Genomic DNA, 23,712 nt, shown 5'->3' on the forward strand with positions numbered 1-23,712 from the left:
CACACATTTGGAAGTGAATGCCTGAAAAGGGTTACAGTTGTCTATTTTGTGTTAGGTTGCCCTGTCTAGATGTATGGATGTATTGCTGGATTACAGGCAAGACATATGTAAGCATCAATTCCAATTCTTTATTGCTGGACCTAGGCATGTATGGATTTTGCAAAATCTGTTCCATCTGTGTTTCACGGCTTGTCCGGCATCTTTTGTTCCATCACCTGCTCCTTGACAGGATTTGAATTTTTTTTAGGGATGTATAAGAATTTTGTTCCATTTGTGCTATTGTGCAAGTTAAAAATGGATCTGCAAGTCTGTGTAGTCTGTGTGGCAAAAAAAAAAAAAGTTTGTGTACAGCAGAATCTGCAGGTCAGATTCATAGAAATCTGAACTCATTTGAATCCATTGCAGTTTTCTCTGACATCCCTAGCTCTGCCCCCTAATCAGCCATTAACAGGTCCCACCCAAGTTTCTAGAATTTTGTCTATCAAGAGTTGGCAAACCTAGCTGAGTGGTTCCTTGCCAGGGAAGGCGCAAGTGCCCGATTGGATTTACAAAGGTACAAAGTTTGTTTATTTCGGTCATAGACCAGCACAACCGATTGGATTTGGGAGTCCAGCAAAAAACCCCTCCACGTCTGGCCCCTTACACCCAGCCTGGCAAGCCTGACACGAGTACACACACACCCCACCAGAGCGAGGCTCCAGCGAGCGCTCGGTAGCCACCCACTCATGCATCAAACCACATGCTTCCCCTTCTTGCATCAGTGGTGGTCACCATTGATGCAAGGGGGAAGTGTGCCATTTACAGAGGCTCCTGAAATCGTGCATTTCCATCCCTTACATCAATGCTGGCCACCACCGACGCAGGAAGGGGAAGTGTTTGATTTCAGCGCACTGGTGGGTGGCTACTGAGTGTTCGCTGGGCCAAGCTGAGCCTCAGAAGACACTTGCACAGCTCAGTGAGCAGGGGCAGACAGCACTGGGTGAGAGCCCACTGAGGCAAGCTCAGGTGAATTTGCCCACCCCCATTCCTTGCAAAAATACAATGTTTACATGTTGAATTATATTCTCTAAAATGGGGAAAACACACCATTTTTCAGCATCATGCACTGCACCTACACCGATTTCCACACGTCAATGGAGACAGTCAAAGCTGGGTTTGTATTGCAACCATAGCAGCACTGTCCCATGATTACAACAACAGAGCATTAGTACACAGACAAGAACGTTCTAACATACTCCACATCTTTCATGATTGTATTGGTTGCTATTATATCTTGCCCTCATGTTCTGCTTTTTAAGTTGCTCCACTAAATTCACTTCAGACTCTCTTTGCATGAAAGCTGCCTAGTGACCCAGGCTAAATATGAAGCCCTTTTCCCATCCCAGTTTAATACTGCCACCTTCACTTTCCATTTCAGTTTCTATTTCCCCTGGTAAATTTGTTGGCCCAAATAATTTCTGATACTTTCTTTGGCTTACATCTCTCTAAAATAGCCATTTCCAATTCTCCCTGCTGCTAATGATGAACATGTTTTTGCTTTTGCTTTGTCTCCTCTGTTCCATATCTCCTTCAAAATCCTTGGATGGAATACCCTGTGGATTGAGTGATTTATTGCAATTTAATTTCTCAAGTTTCTCCCACCTCTGGCAGCAGCTGCTCATATTTATTTTTGACATCCTGTCGGTGGCATTAGTTGTGGGAATTATTTTTTATTATTATTTTAAAAAGGTTGTGTTACCACCTTTTCCATCCCTACATCTTCAGACTTCTTTATGTAAATTGATTTCCAGTTTTACCAACCTCCAAGTAGTTGAGTGAGAATTCACTTTTAATAATGGAGCTGATTCAATTGTAGGTGAAATGTAGCAGAAACATTTTCCTTGACAACAAAAGGTAGCACAGATGATAAAAGATGTGCACAAGCGCACACACACGCACACACATACACACACAGATAAAACTGCTGTTGCTTATACTCATATTTGGCACGCACACACACACACACACACACACACACACACACACACACACACAGAGCATGTGGCAGATGCACTAGAAGTTTGTTTGGTTTTATATTGGTGGGGCGTGTGAGGCTAGATGCCCAGTACATTGCCAGAATGGAGATGGATGCAGGGCTAATCTGTTCCTCATTATTGAGTTGGTGGGTGGTGATGTAGAAGCCCCCCACCCCCCAGGTCTAGAGAAAATTTGCCAGATGGGATAAATTCCAATAGACTAACTTCATTAGTGGACTTACATAATTTTCCTGCCAACTAAGCTGAACAAGCAGAACATTGCTGCTATATTCACAGAATTTTCAGTTTAATGGGGGAAAGCTATTTCAGTGCCATACACAGCCTTGAAAATCTGTATTATTAATTATTATTATTATTATTTCTATTGATAATAGAATTTATAAGCTGTCTTTTAACCTTATAGATAACATGGCACTGCACAATTAGTATGATTATAAATTCTCAGATAACTGCAAAATACTTCTTTGGGTTGTAGAATTTAGCTTTCCTTGCCATTTTGGTTCTTCATAGGACCAGGCTACTGAAATTTTCTGATGCCAAAGTTGACCCAGTCAATTTGGATGTGTGTCCACCCCATCCCACTATGAAGATCAACAGCAATATGGATATAATACAAACTAAGCAGTCTAAGGGCTTGCTTCATTAATTCACATTGGACTTAAGAATGCCTTTTTGGGGGTTCAGTGTCCTGGGTTGAATGTGTTGTATGAACCGGAACAATACACCTATACCTACGGATGAGATTGGCTCATATCCCTGACTTCAGTCTAGCGTAGCTAGTCCTTTAAAAATGCTGCCCATAGCTGAGACTTGGATTTTCTACACAACAGCTTACCAAGAATCATTTCGGAAAGATAGAACTGAAATGTCACTGAGCTGATTAGCTTAGCTCTTCACTTCACACCAAAAAGTGGCTGTTCAGAGTTATTGGCTTATTGTGATGCAATTGTTAATTATATAGTACAGATTCAAAAGTGGATAATGTGGCCTGCCAATTTAATTTCAGGGCAAGCTAGAGAGGAGTTCTATTTAGTGTTACAACACAACACTTCAGTTTCTGGTGTGTGTTTTTTAAATTGCAGAAGCAGAGCAGGGAAATGAGTTATAGGAACTCCTTTTATTTACAGTAGACAGATATTTATGAGTTCTAATAAATTATTATTTTTTTGCTGCTTAGTCTCTGATTTACAGTATTTGCTTTCAGATATACAGTACTAAATTTTGCTAGGAGACACTGGAACATTGATTACCTTTCCTTTGCAGGTCATCAGGGACCATGTTCTGCTTACAGAGAAAGAAGAAATTCCAGTAAAGCTTTCAATGATGGAAGGATCATTTTAAAATGCACCCAACTCACTTACCAATGGGCAATGACACGCAAGCATGTTGCCTTTTAGTAGCAGATGGGGAAACGAAACCTATTGATTGCCTCGGAAGTATGTCATTTGGCATGTTGCATGGGGGCATTTAAAAAGCCTTTTATGCAGGGCTCGTTTTGAGCAAGTTTGCAGTCTGCTTTGTTAGTGTTGAATCCCTAGAAATACAAAATGGGGTGTTATGAATACATAATTTATTAAGAACAGTGGACCACAATGTCCAGCATGCTCCCTCTAACAATGGTCAGCCAGATGAGAAGTTCACAAACGGCATGATAGAAATAGTGACTTTGTGGTTTGACACCAGCATTTGGTATTTGGAGGTGTCACCTCTGAGCAAGGAAGTTCTGTTATTAGGTATCAGGACTAGTAGCCATTGATAGGACCAGTGGAGGCTGGTGGCTCCAATGTCAGTGGAGTGATGAATCTGCTATGGGTTTCAGTCTGAATCAGAACCAGTCAGAACTCTAAAGGAGTTAGAGTACTGAACCAATTTTGGGGATAAGATTCGGCACCTAGAATAGCTCCTTTGGAGCTCTGACTGAAACCCAGAGCAGATTTACTGCCCCTCTGACATCAGAGTCACGAGCCTCCAGTGGCTAAGGCTATTCTCCATGAATCTGTCTAATTCTCTTTTCCATCCTTGCAAAGCCCCCTTTGCACTGTTTCAAACATACAGATTTTAGTGCACTTTTTTCTGTGTGAACTGTATTGCAAAGTGCAGATTTTGAGGTCTCATCATGTTCAGGTTCGGGAAGTGTAGATTGGTAGGTTCAAATCAAAATGTGAACCAAACACTTTTCTCACCTATCTCACACTGTGGTTAGCAGCTACACCAGTGATGCCTGGATGTACATGTAAACGGCATCGAAGCCCTACTTTAGATATTCTCCTTCCAGTGTCAAGGCTGGTGCTCTGACAATTGCTGTCATGCAGGTCAGATTTAGAGAATGTCTGAAGGGTTTTGCCAACATGGGTTGCTGTAACCTCTCTGGATTCACTCTCTCCACTTCTCCACTCCTGCTATCTTTAGAAGGGGAAACGCAACAGAAGGGTGATGTTTGGGGCAGCATCCCCATTTGGTTGTAATGTGCAGCTCCTCCTCAAACCTCCTGATACTGTCAACTCAAACATGCAGTGGGCCTCCACGTTCTCAGTGCTTGAGCTCCTTTAACTGGATATTGGATGGATATTGTTGTTTTGCATTTTTTTGGCCGAGAATTTAAGTGAACCTTTGTTTGAAGGACTAAATATGTCCATTTAGAACTTAGGAATGAATTCTAACATCCCTCCATTCACCCATGACAGTAGCTTTGTGATGGTGCTAATAGTTGAAATACTCTGAAGAAGCATTTTGCGAAACAGGTTAAAATAACCGGAGGCCTGTATATCGCCTTATCATCTGTTGTTTGATCATTTGTTCTGTTTGTTCTCTATTCAGCTATCATAGCCTGTTCAGTCTATGTTAAACAACTTGTATACATAATTTTCTATCAGAGTACATTTAATGTTACTTCATGCCTCAGTGGTGTTATTGCATATAGAAAAATATAAAATATATGATAAAAAACATCCTTTCACTACAGTTTTCACTTTGTTATATACCTAGCAGTTGTGTGCCATGTGCATCATTTTTGTTTGATGTTTTCAACTGCTGCCTCCAGTATTGGGTTATTTCCTTGGACATTTGCGTCCCTTGGCTCTGCCTCCACCAGTGTCATGCCTTCTGCCTAGGAATGTCAGAGAAATCCACAATGAAACCAAATGAATCCAGATTTTTATGAATCCAACCCATGAATTCTGCAGTGAATTCATGGGTTGCAGTGAATTTCCCCCTGTCCAGTGGATTCCACGGACTTGCAGACAGTTTTTATAGCCTTCAGGAATTTTGCACAAATTTTGTTGTAGAAAAATATTTTTCCCCAAATAAAAATCCACCCAAAAATGTGCATTTCCCCCACAGGCTAGAGCATGAAAATACATAGTTTGGGGAAAATTGCACATTTTTACACATACAAATTTGCACAAATTTGGAAACTAAAAAAACAAACAATTTTGTTTCAGGGTAGATGATAGAATGAAAGGCGCCTGACAAATCTGCAAAGCACCAGTAGAACAGATTTTACACAATCTTACTTCTGCCCTCTCTACCACCAGCCACCATTTAAAAAAATGTGCAACAAAATACAAACTTTTCCCATTCAAACTACAACAGAAGTTTACATTTGGGAACAAGGCAGACTGAGCTTCGAGCTGGAACTCAGAGGACCTTGACAAGCTGGAGCCTCACTGATTCTCCCATCCTGAGGAAAGAGAAGGACAGTGTAGCTTTGGATCGGTGCAATAGTTCTGTCTATTTAGAAATGCCCAACAGAGGATTATAGGGTATGGCTAAAATCCACCATTCTGGTCATTTTCAGTGGTGGGGACATTCAATTTGGGTTGGGTGTGTGCATACCCCAACTGGCAGTCACCATTTTGCTTTTTAGAATGCCCCATTCAGAGGGACATTACCGGATGAAATGCAGCTACCAGAAAAAATGGTGTCCCCCATTTCCCCCCTCAGATGCCCTTTGGAACAGGGCATTCTAGAAAAACAAAATGGTGGTCCCCAGCTGCTTTGAGTTGCAAAAGATGCAATGTGTCCTTCCCCCCAAATCATGTGCCAATGTGAAAGACAGAAATAATTTTGTCCCCTCTTTCATTTCCAGTCACCGACCCAACCACATAATTCTGACCAAGCTGACCCTAGCCATATTCTTAATTTAGAAGGTATTCATTTATGGACACACACACCCCACACACTGTAATGGCATGTAACTTTTCAGAACTTATATGTGGCTGTGTATATGAATATTAAGAATAGTTAGAGCAGTTCGGGTTTCTTTTCCCCCTCTTGTTATTATGAATCTTTTGCTATAAACAATCATGAACCTGTTATTATCTTTTTGTGGCAGCTCTTCGGTACTTTCCTTCCTTCCTCTGTGTAATATTATATAAGAATAAATTAGGCTGCTTTTTTATTGCAATAATCAGTTACTCATTAGAGTAGGACTACTGCCCAAAAGAAAGGAAAAAAGTGATCACTGAGGAATTCTCCAGCTAGCTCAAGCCTGAAGCTGATGACTGTGTCTCCAAAGCTTATAATGATAAGAAAAATGTTCAAGAACTCTATTAAATAGCTAAGCATTCAAAAATTCATCCATTATCCCCCCTCTCTAGCCTTTTGCTGAATGGGTTTTGTCCTGAATGTGCATGATGCTTCTTAATAGCAGAGTAATAATGAAACATTGTAAATAGCATTTCTAGCTGGGAAAAGCCATTTCCATAATGAATCATTTATTTCAATTCAGTTGTGGGAATGAATGCAGATTTGTTGGGAGGGCTGTAAGGAATCTGGAGGGCAATCCAGATTAACTCAATTACAGAACACAAAAACCTTATTTTGGGAGAAAAATGAGAGGTTTCCAGGCACTTTTTCTGTCCAGTTATTTTAAGTGTAAGTGTGTGTGTGTGTGTGTGTGTGTGTGTGTGTGTGTGTGAGAGAGAGAGAGAGAGAGAGAGAGAGAGAGAGAGAGAGAGAGAGAGAGAGAAAGAGAGAGAGAAGGAGGATAAAGATAAAATAGGGGAAGAATTGCCTGAGCAACTACACTCTTCTCCCCATTCCCTCATTTCCAGTCTCCTGATGAGGGTCATGACTGGATGGTGTGTATTTGTTTGACCAATCCCAGCCTTCTCCTTCAAATTGTTTGTCAACCGAGAGTGATATCCTAATTGGAGAGAGGACTAGGAAATTCCTCATATTTGCCTGTCATGGATGTTGCAAAATGTCATCCACACAAAGATGGGGGGGGGGGATCACCACCATAGCTCTCATTGCCCTCATAGAAAGGGAGCGGATAGAATCTCAAGCTCTTTGCTGCCTCTTACATACAAAGGGGACTGTGTGAAAAACCTGCATCCGGTAAGGAGATTTCCATCTTCCCCCATACTTCCAAGAGCTTGTGATCCCTTGCACTCTAGACTGACCTTCAGAGAGTATGTTGCAGCCAAGAGGTTGATTCTCTGCACCTCCTGGAAAATGAGGGAAATATGTGAATTGTCCCTAAGATCAGGGACAAAATGAGAAACAGTATTGGGGCCTTGATACAAATTGCACAGTGATAGATCAGTACTATGGGGGAGAGGAACTGAGAGTTGGAACTGAGATGGAGGTATGGAAACCCTTATTCTGTCTGAATCAAGGTACTGTGGCCATGGTTTTGGGGCCTTGGTGCTGTTTCTTCCTATGCTGCTGTTTATCATGTTGGAACTGATTTAGAATTGGGAAACAGCACTTGGCTGTTTATTATTATGACCACTAAATTGTCTTCAACATATGGAAGTACTAACTTAGACAGATTCAAGGGCACCTTGGAAGAATAATGGCCATTCCAAGGATAATAAATGATAATTTAGACTGAACTAGTTGCGCATGTGTTTATAGCCTGCTTGGCTATAAACCATGAGTGGGGGGTTTCTACTCTTTCTGTAAAATGGTTTAAACCTGTGTCCCCCTTTCCTCCCTTTCTTTGCAGTGTGCAGCTGCTTTAAGCTGTTTCTCCAGCTTGGCTCACTATCGGTTTGATATTCAAAGGAGTTCTCCTCCACCCTGCTTTCTAGCTAAACACACCAGGATGCATTGTTGGATTTAATCTTTTTTATTGTTTCCAAACACCAATAAATAAAAGACATGACTGAACAAAATATAATACATATAGACAGACACACCCACAAAAATAAAACAAAGCAAAAACAAACACACACAAAACACAAAAATGAAATGTTCTTCCAATATTCTCCCCAGCAAAAATATGTAACAATGTTGTTGTTATTTTTCTTCTTACTCTCACTGTCAAATCCAAATCTCTAATTTCTCTCTTAACATTTTCTACATTATTGGTTGAATCCACAGATATACAAGTCATCTTTTTCTCGTCCCTTCATAAAGTTTACAAAAGGTTCCCATTCAGTTATAAATCTTAAAGTCGATTTTTCTCTCATTATTGCCATGGGTTTCGCCATCTCCACTAGCTCAAACAACCAGGATGCATTATTAAATACACATGTGCATGTTATTTGGCCTTCCTTGTGAAAATATAATAAAGAAAAATAGTTTCCCTTATTTCCTTTTCTAACAGTCAGTCAATCCTTATTGGGCTGTTTTGTTCCCCACTCCCATTTGAGTTTTTTGTGGGGAAGGCAAGCTGGACACACTTGGGCTTCCCTTGATTTCTCCCTTCATTTCTATGGGCAGATATCACCTACATTCTTGGGTACATTTAAAATATTAGCTTCACAGTGTGAACCAGGAAGTGACCCATCCAGACAATTAGATGGCTCTCTCAATGCTTTTTATATCTATGTGTCCCTACCTCTGTCCTCTTTTTCCCAACATTCTATTCCATTCCCCCTCCTACTCTGGGTTTAGTTTTTTTCCCCTCATTCTGCAGCCAGTGATCCATATTTATTCATGTATGCATTTATTTATTCATTTATTTATTTATTTTAATATTACATTTATATCCTGTCTTATTCCTCTGGCGAGGAACCCAAAGTATCTTACATTGTCCTCCTTCTCTCCATTTTATCACAACAACCCTGTGAGGTAGGTTAGGCTGAGAGTCAGTGCCTGGCTCAAAGTCACCCAGCGAGTTTCATGGCTGAGTGGGGACTAGAACTCAAGTCTCCAGAGACCCAGTCCAAAACTAACCAAGATACCACACTGGTTCCTCCATTAAGGGATTTTTTTCTTTTCAAATAATAATAATATACTTCTAAGTTTGATGATGCCTACCTTTTGTGCTCTTTTGGATACATAAGTGCAAGCATGTGAAGACTTGAATAAGAAATAAAGAGAATGTTGGGCACCATACAAAAATGAATGGGAAGTCTTCAAGTTCTGTTTCTACAGCTATGTGATCTTGCATATATCATTTCAGTGGCATAAGCACAAATACTGGCTAAGTGTGGGATGTAATTATGCTTGATAAGAAAAGACATGAGAAGGATTATTAAAGTTATTATCTGAGACAAATATCTGTGCATTTAAATAATCAAATGAAGCTTGAAGGAAATTTATGTTGTGTGACGTTTAAGTAAAACAGTCTGCTTTATAAAGTCTGAGTTTCTTCTGAGACTAGTGATTAAAATACATGGTTGTTGTGAATCTGACTTCTTTTGAAGAAGGCTGAATAATACCTTGCATGCAGAACAGATATCTGGGTGTGTGTGTTTTGTTTAGCTGATCCAGATATTAGGACAGTGTAAATGAGTGATATATATTGAATGCAGTGAAAGATTATCTTGGTTTTAGGCATCCACAAAGACTTTTCCCTTCACAAAGTGGTTTTTATTATATTCACGAGTTTTTCTAGCACAAAAAAATTCCAAGTGCTGAACAGTAAGTAAAAGATTAAAACATAAGACAAAAATGAATGTGTGCATGTGTACCCACACATACAAAAAATCAGCAAATGTAAAGTAGCACAAAAAACTATATTGATATCAGTTAATACAACTCAACATTGGGTTAGTCGGGTCAAATCACCATTTCACAATTAGGGGTGGATGAATGTGTCAGTTTCACTTTCTCCAACTTTTGAAATGCTGAATTCTAACATTCCTTCCATCTCAAATATAAAGACATTTGCAAGTGTTCATAATTATTTATTTATTTTACTAAAAGTGAATTTAAATTGAGTTCTTACCTATACACACCATCCAAGTTGAATAGATACAGCATGGAGAAAAACATCAACAACAAAAGAAACAATTAAAAATATAGCTGTTAAAGATAGGCAATGGACAGGGGAAGAGGCAACTGACCGTTCGTTATTTTTCCAGTACTCCCCACACTACATGTTGCCCCTCTCCCCATTGCGTGGCTGAAAGTCCTGGCGTCCTTCTGGGCTGCTGGTGCTCCTCCCTCAGTCCTCCCAGCCCTATCCCATCATGCATTGAAAGTTCTGTCAGCTGTACAGAAGCAACTGGGGTGCTTTCAGCCACTCCTGATGGAAAACTCTATGACCTTCAGAAATAGTGCACTCGACAGGGGAGATTACACAACGGAGCCGGCCACATGACATTTTAATCCATGGGTCTCCGGATAAGCAACAGAGCAGCCCTTTGTTTTCCCCCATTGTTTAAATTGACAAAATAATATACCGTCAGTTTTGTGTCCATTGTGTGTCTCCCCCCCACATGACACAATAATCAACACAATGGATGGTTGCTTCTCTGCCCCACCCACCCCAGTTGATTATTGTGACATCTGAACCAGGCCAGTGATTCAAACCCAGATATTTACAAGGCAAGCACTCAAAGCCCTGAGCCTGGATTTATGTCTGTCTGTATGTGTGTATCATTTTCTGTTTTTCCCACAGCAATATTTTTTTAAAAATCTCATGCTCTTTCCATTAGCAGTCTGAAGAAATTTGCAAAGTTTGGTAAAAAAAAAATTATTATCAAAAACTAACTAAAATGAAATTCTCATCCATTGCTGTTCACCAAGCTTTGAACATGTTCTCCAGTCCCCTCCACACTTAGGCCATAGCTATACCTAAGGTTTATCCCTGGATCATCCAGGGGTCAAACCTGTTCATCTAGGTGATACACAGGGGATCCAGTGCTCAGGCAGGGGTGAACCCTGGATGATCCCAGGATAAACCTTAGGTCTAGCTGTGGCCTTAGCTGCAGGGGAGCTGCTGTTCTGTGTGGTAATCCCATGCATCAGAAAGGTGTGTGATTGATGTAATCATGTGGGTAGTGCCAATCATGTGACTCTTTTCCACCCAATTAGCAGCCCACCAGGAGGGACAGGGTTGACTGCATAGCTGAGTTCAGATGACACACTAATCAACTGGAGGAGGGGGCGTAATAGGAACAGAATGGGAAACAACCATTGTTTAGCATGTCATCCGAACTCAGCCCATGCAAAAGCCCTGCCCACATGATTGGATCGATATGATTGCATTGTTTCCTCACAGCCCTCAGCTGCATGGGATCACACCACCAAGAAGTAGTTCCCGGATTAGTATTTGCCATACTCCAGTAGTGTGAGTGACTGAACTTTACATAGGGTGACCATATGAAAATGAGGACAGGACTCCTGTTTCTTTAACAGTTGCATAGAAAAGGGAATTTCAGCAGGTGTCATTTGTATATATGGAGAACCTGGTGAAATCCGCTCTTCATCACAACAATTAAAGTACAGGAGCTATACTAGAGTGACCAGATTTAAAAGAAGGCAGGGCACCTGCAGCTTTAACTGTTGTGATGAAGAGGAAATTTCACCAAGTTCTCCATATATACAAATGACAACTGCTGAAATTCCCTTTCCAATACAACTGTTGAAGATACAGGAGCCCTGTCCTCCTTTTCATATGTTCACCCTACTTTACATTTAAATAGAACTTCATATGTATAAGCCGCCAAGAACCTAGAGTAATGTAGCAGAATGCACTGGCCACTTGATGGCATTTTTACCCCCTGAATCCCAGTTTGCTGCAAAAAGGAAACTAAACGTGTTTGACAAAGACAATTCTTTCACGACAGCCATTGGCAAATGCTGTGTAAAATCCCCAGAACAAAGACAAATGTAATGTACCATTGCAGGGGCTGGTTGTCTATGCTGGAAATACAGAACAACAGGTTTCATCATCTGAAGGCTCCATGTGGAATTCTCAAAATACTGAATTCCTACAAGAAAAATAAAAGTAATAATAATTTGGCTGCTATAGGACCAGATGGCCAATTAAAAGGCAGTCCACATCAAGAAGAAAGCAAAGTTTTCTTTAAGGCGATGGCATCTTAGCTCAAGCATTAGCACCATGGTTTTCATGGTTCTCTAGGGTTCTAAGGTTTTGCAGGTTTGGGAGTAAACAAATAAAAATGCCCACATGTGTTCTTTTTCATTAAGGAAGCCAAACATTACAATACTGTTATGCTTTCCTGGGAAACATGAAGAATGTGTTTGAGCAAATCGTTGCTTCCAAATGAAAGCCAATGATATCCCTTTTTCTTTTCCTATCCCTAATACAAACACTTGCGGAATGGATCACAATGCACATATATATAATCTTATGCATACTTACGAGGAAGTAAGCCCATTCAAATCAATGGGCTATTAGCTCCAGTGGAAATTAACTTGAGATGGGGTGTTGGTACTGTTCAGTGCAGAATGATTTTAGTCAGTGAGGAAACATGTTTTTAAATTGCAATATCATTTATTTTGGTAGTTTTTCCCTGGGGGCAGGGGCCGAATGATTTACACCCTACACAAAGGGAATTGCATAGGTTTAACTAGAGCTGCCTCAGGCATTTGAGGGAGGTTTCTATTTGGATAAAACATCTTCAGAATTGCAAGTCGCTAAAGGACATTTTTAATAATACTAGTGATATTTCCCAGGGAAGATCTTCACATTTCTGTGGTCATCATCACCACGGAATTCTGCCTCAGGTGAAATCTGAGATGAATTTTGTGGTTACTGGTGGGGTAGAACATCTTAGGAATTTTGAGGGAAGCTAAAATAATTTTGCTGAAATAAGCAGAATTTCTCAGGATGGGGGGAGGTAGTTGCTTTATTTGCTCATTCCAAATAAAGCCTGCTTCATTCCTTCATTAGAGTCAGTATAATGTGGGCGAGTGGAAAGGTTCCTGTAAACTCATCCTTATACACTTGGCATTTCAAGCTAAACTTAAAGGAAACTATAGGGTTTCTTTAATTCTTTATCATTTTTTCTAGAGGCAAGATCTTTGGGTTTATGTATCTCTGTTCCTGGGTTGCTCTTGGTATGTAAAAACTGCTAAAAACTATCTTACCACATATAAATATTAAGGCAAAAAGAGGATTGTTATGCAATGGATGTGAAGCTCCCAGTAATGTTATTTTAGAAGCAAATTGAGAATTAACAATATAATCCTCTTAGAAACTGAGAACCCTTTGATATAAAAGTTGCAAGTGAAAAGTGCTAGCATATATCGGCTGTTATTAATATAGTTATACTTTGGCTTTCTTTCATCTCTCCCCCCCTCCCCCGGTTGCTTATGGAATCATTTCACACATCCAGCCACCAGCCATGAAGTGAGGAGAAATTGTGTGAGCCTGACCTTAGCAAATAACTCCATTTCAAATGACATAAGACAATACAAAAGTTCTGTCTGTAGTGTTGAACCTGTGGTTGTTTATTCACACATACAAGTCTTCACTGGATGTTGTGATCAAGTGCTGAAGCCTTTGCAAGATCGTAAGAATGGTGAAGCATGCGGCCACCTTAGTAGGCCCACAGAGCATTGTAAGACATCAGTCTTATAATCATGTCAGATAAAAAAAATACAATTTTGCCTATTTTCAGGTCCCGTTTTCCTATCTACACAAAATCTCAAATTGTTAAGAAACGTAATGTCATAAGTTTCCCCGATTTCAAACAGAACTGCTTTTAAACAAATACTGTCTCTTTAAAGCTATGTTAATAAGTATGGGCATGTCAGTCAAATTAAAATAAGTACTTTCCATTGAATATGAACATGACTTGAATAAGAAAATTAATGTTTGCCTTGCGTTATGAACATGCAAATCACTATGTAAGTGCTGCCTTAATTATAATTGCTATTAATGATGAAATCAAAATTCCAGTGAATTATAATGCATCCTTTAATTAGATTTTGATATACAATTTCTGAAATAATTAAGTCTCCCCCAACTTGGATGTCAGCCAGGTTATATATAATACATAATACAGGCTGATCATGTAATTAAAAGTGTTTCATAAAACCATTGATAGACCTTGCAGCGTAACTATCTCCATTGATTTAAAATAAGATGGGGCTGTTCTCTTTCATTGGTGAATTATCCTCCAATGTGGTTATGTGATTGATGCCTATGTCCGTATGAGAGGTTTGTGCTATATATTTACTAACCATGGAGCAGCATGCTTGTTTGCAGTTTACTAGGGATATACAATACAGTATATGTGAAACATATGAGTAAAAAGTGCAGTTGAGGGCTTCTTCAGGCGGGTGGTGCGGTGGAAATCATGTTTCCTTCTTGTCGTTTTGCCTCATGCTACTATCCCACAATAAGGACAAGGAGCTTCCTCTTTCTCCAGATGCTGAAGAAAGAGGAAGTAAACAAAGACCACGTGGTCCATTCAGTGGGCATTTTTATCATGCTGCTTTTCCTCACACAACAAGAAATGGCGGCGTAAATTTGCTGTAGGAGAAAAAAAAAAAAGGATTTTCCAGGGTCTTTTTATTTAATGGGAAAACAAGCAGAAGGCCCGGGAGGCCTATGGAAGGCGTATGTTGTCATGAAAAGGACCCTGCAAAAATCCGTGAGTGCCCAGTAATGAGCGTGCTGTACAACGCTCGACTGATGATCCCCTGAATTTAAAGTACTCATGCAGTTTCACTTTCATTTTTGCACATATGTGTGTATATAGTATCTGCACAAAGCTGAGAAGTTCCTGATTGTTGTTTAGACAATTCTCTGGATTATTATTATTATATTTATTTATTTATTTATTTATATAGCACCATCAATGTACAAGGATTCTCTGGATAATTTCCAGAGATTCCTTGGGCTTGGACTTTTGAAGCTAGCTTAGGGACTGAATGCCCTTTGCATAGAACAGCTTTCCCAAATGCCCTTTTCAATAATTTATCCACTGATTTGATGAAAGATTCTGTCTTGATGTAAAAATTGACTGCACCATAGTTATTTTTTAACAGCTGTGTTGGGATCTTGATCCAGCAGTATTCCATTCAGTATACATTCTGGCTCCACTCAGTAAATGGTCTGGATCTGAAATATCACAAGGACAACTTCTCCTTTATGTTTGAGATCTGCAGGGGAGGCCCTGCTCATGATTTCATTTTTCTAATGATACAAGATTGGCATCTACTAGGAGCAGGGCCTTCTCAGTAGTTGCCCCATCTATGTGAAATGCCCTCCCCTGGGAGGTGCACCAAGCTATATAATTTGTTGCTTTTCAAAAACTAACAAAAATTCATCCTTTCTACCTAGCTAGCCTTTGTAGTGGCTGTTTAATAAAAATGCTGCTTGACTAATTATAATTTTAGTTTTATTTATTGATTTTTTAAAATGATATGCATTTTATATTGTATATCACTTTGTCAGTAAATGTTGAAAATCGAGATACAAATGCTGTAAAATAAGTAACTAATAAAAAAACATGACTTCTAACTGGAAGATCAGGATGTCAGTAGCTCTTCATTTTCTTGCTGTCCCCACTGAAGCTACTCCAGTCCATTCTCCCAAACATTTGCACCACCTGTTTTAGATGCAGTGGCAACCGTAGCTGCAAGCAAAATTTAAATTTCCAACTTTCCCAATTGACCTGTGTGAGTGTTTATTGCAAGATCCACAGTTTTGTTTACAACGTGACAACGTGTAAACAAAAGTGACAACGTGCTAGCGCTTGAGGGTCAGGTTAATTGAGAGTTCTTGAGTAAAAAGCAGCTCAGTTGGATACTTGGTAGAAAACAGTCCCGCTTTAGTAAAGTGTATGTTTACTTGCTGCAAGTGGTGCAGAGCTTTGCCGTGAGTAAGAAACAGGTGGACCCCTGACCTGGGTTACAACTAGGCCTTATTGTCATTAAGGATTTATAATCTATCAGTAATTTGTTTGAGATCAGTGGTCATGAGCCCTGTGGCCTTGCTTGCTTATTTTTAACCACATTTTATTTTATCATATAGACCTGGTATTTGGATTGTCTCGTCAAGCTACTTTTTAATAATTGGATGTCGCAACAGGTGGCAAGGACTTTTTTTATTTTATTATTTTTTACCAAATCACCAATGTTTTATCTGTTTTGAATGCCTTTGCTGCCTGTGGTGAAGTCCTGGACTTGGCATAAGACAAGTGTGTGGGACCTCAAGCTCAGGAGCAAACCCAGCCCTCATAGCACAGGCTCCCAATCTGGCCCTCTAGGGCTCCCCAGATGGCTGTGCCCCCATCCCTTGTCCCTGCCCCCTTCTCCCTCCCCCTCACACACCAATGGTCTGGTAGCTTCCCAGCCTTTGTGCAGTTTTTGACCCTCATTACAAAGGGCTGAAAGCCCTCCCCGAAGGCCTAGTTATTGGCAGTAAGAGATTGAAGTTTTAAAAATATGCTGGTAATTTAGGTATTTTTGGTTTGAAAATTGGTATGATGGTTTGAAAATTGAGGGAGAGAGTGACAGAGGACAGATGGGTCAGCCTCCTGTGTGTCTCCCGATCTTTTCCCCAGTTTTAGCGTCACAAAATGAACCTCAGAAAACCCAACTCTTCTGAGGTTGATCTGTAAACTGCCCACTAGATGGCACTGTCCCATTGAAATGTATAGGCCATGTAGCCCCTGCTCTCTTCACCATGCAATTGTGCTTGTTTCAAACAAGGAAGAGAACCAAGAAGAGAGCAAGGGTAAGGAAACGCGATTCCCCCCACCCCCATTCAAAAGTCCTCTTAGTTTTCTCTAATTATTTAGGAGGGTTGTTTTTTCAATGCACAAATGATACAATGCAACATTGGTATTATTTACAGATTAGAAGATCATAAAGCAAAATGCTAATCTATCTAAGAAGGAAAATAACTTGACAGTTTTTCTCCAGAAGGGCTTCATTAAGTTTCCCTAAATAAAGATACATTGGAGACTGAGCACAATTATTTTTTCACCAGAAAGATTATTTTAAATGCTAAGTCTCTTTACATTCCTTTATTCACATGCCACAACTTGTTACCAATTTCTGACAGAAAATTGCTAGACTAAAAACAGAGGGAATAGCTTGCTATATCCGTATGGACTTGTACTCTGGAAGATGTTTGCTTAGAGTTACTGGCCATCTGTTTGATGGCACTGGGCCAACATATGGGCTTTCTCTGTATGTACTTTTCTCTGGATTTAGGCAGTTGGTATGACTTGCAGCATAGTCAAAAATGCAGCAATAAAAATATGAACTTCCAGATTTTGGGGGATTAAAAATGTTACATGTATAACAAAAATATTTTCCCCATATTTTTAATAAAATGGTAAAGTGGCTGGTTTAATGCTGTTAGACCAGAGATCTAGGTTAATAAGAAGCTGTATTTTAAATTCAATGGTTAACCTACTCTGTTATTTGTGTATGGAAGCATGTAGCCGATCCCTCTGTGGAAGGGCAGGGAAAAAGTAGGGGGAGATGGAGCCTTGATTGGGTTAAATAACTGGCCACAACGTTATTGGTTTCAGCTTGGAATAGGATTTTGGTGGGAGCATAGAGCACTGATCTGTTAATCAAGCTGCCTGCCTGCTCCTTTTACACTGGCCTGCATGCCAGAGGCCTCACTGGGAAGGCAGGAGTCAGGTGCTCATATCACCACCATTAAAGCGAGCCCCTTCTCTACTGCCCTGGAGAGTGGCAAAATTGCTACCCTGCACTGGGTTAACCCTTGAAAAAAAAACCGAACCTTATGGGGAGCCCTCTGGGAGAATGGGGAAGCCAATCCTCTTTACCAGTGGATCTTTACCAGTGGATCTAGAACAATGCCCTCCACACCCACAAAGTTGTGACAAAGAATTGAAAGCCTTTGTAGCGGACCTCCCATTTACACTTGTCCTGCCACACGGTTCCGTTATCTACACTTGGATTACACTTTTTAATCAGGTCATTAGCCATTCGTTCATATTTACTATGGCTCTTTCTCATGCTGTTCTGATGAAGTGGAGGCTAGTGTGCCTCCTGTCTCTTTATATATTTGTAGCTAAACTGTTTTTATATTATCCACAATATTGTACTTTTTAAGGTTTTAAATCTTTGTAAAGCCCCCAGAGAGCTTTGACTATTGGACAGTCTAGAAATGAAATAAATGTCATTAAGTATATTCTAAATATCTGACCAGGGCCATATCCTCACCAAGCAGGATATGATACTTTGAAAATGGTATATGGAGTGTGTCCCGGGCCTAAACAGTTGTCAATATCATTATAAACCATTATGAAGCAGTAGAGTAGACCCTGTCCTGCTCTGGTCTCTTCAGATACTGTGAATGTGTATGGGTTCAATGAGAGCAAACAAACTATGGCTGAAGCCAGATCAGACAGAGATGTTGGTGGTTAGGATTTGGAGTCCATGGATCAGTGACTGACTGGGTGTGGCCTATAACGATTCTGAGCCTGCAATAGATTCCCATAAAAAAATCAAAACTGACTAACATGCTCCCTGTAATAAAAACAAAGCAAAACATAGCATGGTTAAAAAGAAGAAAACACTTGGGTAGATTTCACCACAGGGCAGGAATGGACAGAAGTAGATCTCCAGATGTTTTGGATTTCAACTTCCAGAAGGCCCTGTCAATATGGCCAGTGGTCAGGAATGCTGGGAGCTGGAGTCCAAATCATCTAGAGATTTACTTTTTACCCACCCACCATCCCTGCTGAATGGAGGACAACACCATCTTTGACCATAGCTTGCATCTCCTAACGAAATGTTTTCAAAGTCACAGGCATTTCATCAAGTTCTTTTGTCATAGTGATAAAAAAGTGGGATTCCTAAGCTCCATTTAATTTATTTTAAATAAAAAATGGCACCAGACATTGCCCTACCAAAATAATTATTGAGTTTGTCTTATGGATATGGAGGTTGGGGAGCTACTTTCTTTTCTCGCTATGATGAAAGTTCTTGAAATTGGCAAAAGACCTTTGGGCTTGAAAACTTTTGGTTAGTAGATACTACTCACAAAGGGCACTTGCCTCACACATTCCATGGTCTGAGTGGTGAAAATTAAATCCTCACATGCTTCATCAGCACAGGTGGGATTGAAGTGCTAGTGGTGTGAATAGTCCTGTCAGGTAGCTTGTGGGTGGCACAGGTGAAGGCAAGACATCACAAAAACCAACTATTTTTAAAAACCTTAATGTGTGCTTTCTTCATTGTAGTTGGTCAATTTTGACTTTCGTATTGGAGTCTATGATAAGGCCAGAATTACAAGGGTATTGTTGCCATCACACATTGGGAAGACTGGCATAGTTGGTTGTAAGCCATTCCTTCATGTTTACTATGGCTCTTTCTCATGTTGTTCTGATAAAGTGGATTATAGTTCATGGTTGCTTATGCCACAATGAATTTATTAGCCTTTAAGGTGCACCTCGTGTGGTGCAGCGTGGTGTGGTGCAGAGCGGTAAACCAGCAGTTTCTGCAGCTGAAACTCTCCCCATGGCCTGAGTTCGATCCCAGAGGAAGCTGGTTTCAGGCAGCCGGCTTGGGTCGACTCAGCCTTCCATCCTCCTGAGGTCTTTAAAATGAATGCCCAGTTAGCTGGGGGAAAGGTAATAACGGCCAGGGAAGGCAACAGCAAACCACCCCACTATAAGGCCTGCCAAGAAAATGTCAGCGAAAGCTGGTGTCCCTCCAAGAGTCAGTAATGACTAGCTATATGGTGGGTAGATGGAACATGGTTCTCTCCATGATGGGAATAGCTATACTGAAAAGAATTTGAGATTTAAAAAATCTAAATGTGGGAGAAAGTAAAATTGTCAGCTTTGTCCATCCGTTTTTCCTAATATTTCTTCTATGCTACACAATATGTACTGCATTTAGAGAAACAAACTTTTCTAACTTCCATTCCTACCTATTCTGTTTATTTTTTAGTTTAATTTTGTGGGGAAATTGCTTGGTCCAAGAGGCAATTCCTTGAAAAGATTGCAAGAGGAAACAGGTGCCAAAATGTCGATCCTGGGTAAAGGTTCTATGAGAGACAAAGCCAAGGTACTGTACCCAACTCTTGATTTTCAGTCATTTCAAATTAGATGAAATAATTGCAATATTGTCATTCACTGAATGTTAAATTGGTCCAGATATATTTTGTGAAATTTCATATACTTTGTGAAATTAAATTATGGAAGGAAATGCATAAAGTTACTATTTTCTGAGAGAAAGGATACTGGGGAGGCAGGGGAATCGCTCTGCATTCTTGTTATCAATGCCCAGTTTTGTGATCATATTTTACATTAAAAATGGTTTTGTGCAGTGGTCTAAGAATACAAGTACCTCTTTTATATTTGTACAAGATGCGCAACATTTTACTGTTCATTCTATATATGCTCTTGGAGATTGTAGCAGATGAGAAAGAATGTGGAACTGAGTTGCAACATCTTGAAACTTCCACTGCATTATAAGTACCATCTGCCTGGCTAATAATTTCCCCCTTTGTCTTTTCCCCCGTTGGACATTTCACTGCTTTTTACGGTGATTGTATATAAAGTGATGGCAACATTTCCTAAGGCAGGATGAATCAGTCTCCATATTTGTTTATTGTTTCTCAGGCTTGGCACGTTTATCAGTTCCACTCAATTATTTCTGACACTTACATTCAGAAAATCTGGTTTGTTTCTCTCTGACATCACCCCCCTCAGTCATTCATTTCAGCTGTTAAGGTCAACAATAGCAGAGAAAACAATTGGTTTAAGAGAGAGAAAAACTGAATCATTAAGTTGCAATTTTCATCTATATAATGCTGTAGTACTCTTGGCTGTTGCCATTCAGTTCAAACCAAAACCTACCTATTAAAAATGCATGTGATTAAAATAAATGTGACATTCCACATGATACTACTAGTAGGAATGGCCAGTCTAGTTTTTGTACTATGGTCAGTTGACTAATACATTTGGAGGATGAAGGGGCAGGTTTTCACAAACACAAAGTTTAGCTGATCCTATCATTATGCAGAATGAGACACCCACTTCAGGGGAACAGAGACAGTGCAGCAGCCAGCTGGAGCAGTGAGTGGAGAATGGTGAAGTGCTGGAGGACAGAACTATGGGTATCACTGGGTCTGCCCTGCAGCCCCTAATCTACCTTGCTACCCTTCTTGGAGGGAACGAAAAGTGTCACTATCCTCTTTTTTCCTTCTTCCCTCACCCCCTCAGGTGGCTGGGTTGTTGTTGTTGTGGTGGTGATGGTGGTGGTGGTGGTGGTGGTGCAGATAGAAGCATGAGCCCCCAAGCACCTACCTCCTAAGGATGTATCTGGATCCAAGTAGATGCAGAGGCTTTCTGTGGAAACAAATGGTGGCTGGTTGGAGGCCCACACTTCTCTCTGCAGTGCGCACAGACTATGCACACACACTCACACACATTTAATTGGTTGGGGCAGGGGGGATCACAGGCACCAGTAAAGGTGTCCAGAGTGTAATAGCACCTGCTGGTATGATGTTAAGGGACCCAGATTTAAAATAGTAAGACGTTGAACTTCTTGGAGGGAAAGAAATCTTTTTCTCTTTGACTCTGCAATATGTGACGACAGGTATAAAACGATGACATTTTCCTAAATCACTGAACTTCAAAACTTTTAGCACCTAAATTGCAGAGTATGTACGTTGTTTACTTAACATGATGAATACATGATGGTGCCCATCATAAGATAACAGCCATTTCCCACTGAGGTCTTATGACAGGTGGAAATAACAGAGTATCCATCCTGAGAGCTCTGATTATCCGATTGTCTTGTGTGATGTCTTTAAAGCTTGTCATTCCTGGACTGGGCTGGCATTACAAATGTATAATAAGTCTCTTCTTCAGCAGTTCAAGTGATAAGATTAAATACAGTCAAGCTAAATGGCTCAACTATCCATTCCTTTTCCTCTTTTACTTCCACCATGCCTTCTTAACACAGCATTAAAAAAGTATCAAGCAGCCTGAAATAAAGTGATGAAAGAGAGCAATTAAAAATCTATAGACAAGTGAAATTTGATTACAAGTGAAATTATCTATAGGCATTCTCGGAAATTGCATGTGTGATGTGAAATGTTTTCCAAGGTAATTATATTTGTGGCTACATTTTCCAAGGTATATCTTTGGTTACTAATTATGTGTCATTAAATACATATTTATGCATGCAAATAAAGAATTGTTTTCAGAAACTTACATAAATGTTGTTGTTGTTGTTGTGTAGACTCTATTAGTTGTGTCTGATGGCTATACTCCACTATACTCTATACCACCTTTTTACAGAAATAGCTGTAGTAGTTGGCCATTATTGAAAAGGTGCCATTTAGGGAGCCCAAGAAGAAATGCTCCTCCTACCCTGTGTTTTAAACCTGGGGTGGCCAGAAAGTAGATCTTCAGAGGTTTTGGATTTCAATTCACTGCATTCCTGACCATTGACAATCCTGGGAGGGGTTTCTGGGTGTTGATGTCCAAAATATGTGGAGCTCTACGCTCAGGAACACCTGAGGCCATTGCCTCTACTAAAGCTGAGCTGAAATGCACCCTTTTGTGAGTTTCAAAATGAAGAGGTGTCTTAGCTAATTTTGAAATGGCAACATTAAGAGTTGGGTTAATTCACTGCTACCAACAGAGTTCCTTCCCAAGCAGCCACCTTCTCACCCGTTCAAAAAAAAAAAAAAAAAGAAGAACTTCTGGAGTGATGCTATGTGATGATTGAGCATTACTCTAATGCGGTTCTGGGGAAGCCATTGATTTTCCAGGAATTTCCACAGTAGAGCATCAGCTCTACTACATGGGAGAAAAACATGGCGGACAAAATTTCCACTGGCAGCAGTGAGTTTTGCCCTTTTGTTAATTTCACACACACCCTGGCCCCAAATTTGCTACAGCATTTTAGGTCCCCTTTCTCATACGGACACACAAGGCCCTACATTAAAGTGTAAGGTTCTTGTCTCTGCGTAAGTTTCTATGTCTAAATAAGTCATGCTGGAAATAAACCATAATGGGTTGGTTGTTTGCTTCCTAACCCACATTACTCCTGACAGATTATCAGGCACTTTGTGGCTTGCCATGGCTTGTTTGCCCCTTAGGCCTCCTGCCTGCTCCATGCAAGTATCCCAGGGGCACAACTCCTCTTCTATCCTCATATTCCCAATGGAGGGAATTTTTTTTCTGACTCTTCTCCCCCAGCCTCCGCCGATCACTACCCCTTTTCTGAGTAATTATTACATTCACAAACTTTTCCTTTTTGGTCCTTCGCAACTGCGCAAATGGGTTCATAAGATGATGATGATGACGTGATGTAAATTGCTATGAAAATTGCATACTTTACAGCATTTGATATATGATTATGAACCCATTTGTGCAGTTGCACAAGCAGAGAGAAAGAAAAAAACTTGCAAATATGTTAAGGACATCCCCAAGCGTCATTTCTGTATTAGTGGAGGGGCAGATAACACTGACAATGGAGTGGGGAGGCAGCAGTAGCGAGATGCAATGGAATGGCCAAGTTTTTCACTGTTTTTGTCAGGTAGCTTCATAGCTCATACCGACAAGCC

General features: G+C 40.2%; 1 protein-coding gene across 1 annotated transcript in view; it reads left to right on the top strand.

The window, feature by feature from the left end:
• KHDRBS2 (KH RNA binding domain containing, signal transduction associated 2) overlaps positions 1-23,712 on the top strand; it is a 400,529-nt gene that overhangs the window by 148,906 nt on the left and 227,911 nt on the right. The window contains exon 3 of the mRNA XM_063125025.1: positions 20,079-20,195. Coding sequence (XP_062981095.1) covers positions 20,079-20,195 — 117 coding nt within the window. The remainder of the gene's footprint in view (positions 1-20,078; positions 20,196-23,712) is intronic.

Source organism: Elgaria multicarinata, chromosome 4 (assembly GCF_023053635.1).
Source record: "Elgaria multicarinata webbii isolate HBS135686 ecotype San Diego chromosome 4, rElgMul1.1.pri, whole genome shotgun sequence".
NCBI lineage: Eukaryota > Metazoa > Chordata > Lepidosauria > Squamata > Anguidae > Elgaria > Elgaria multicarinata.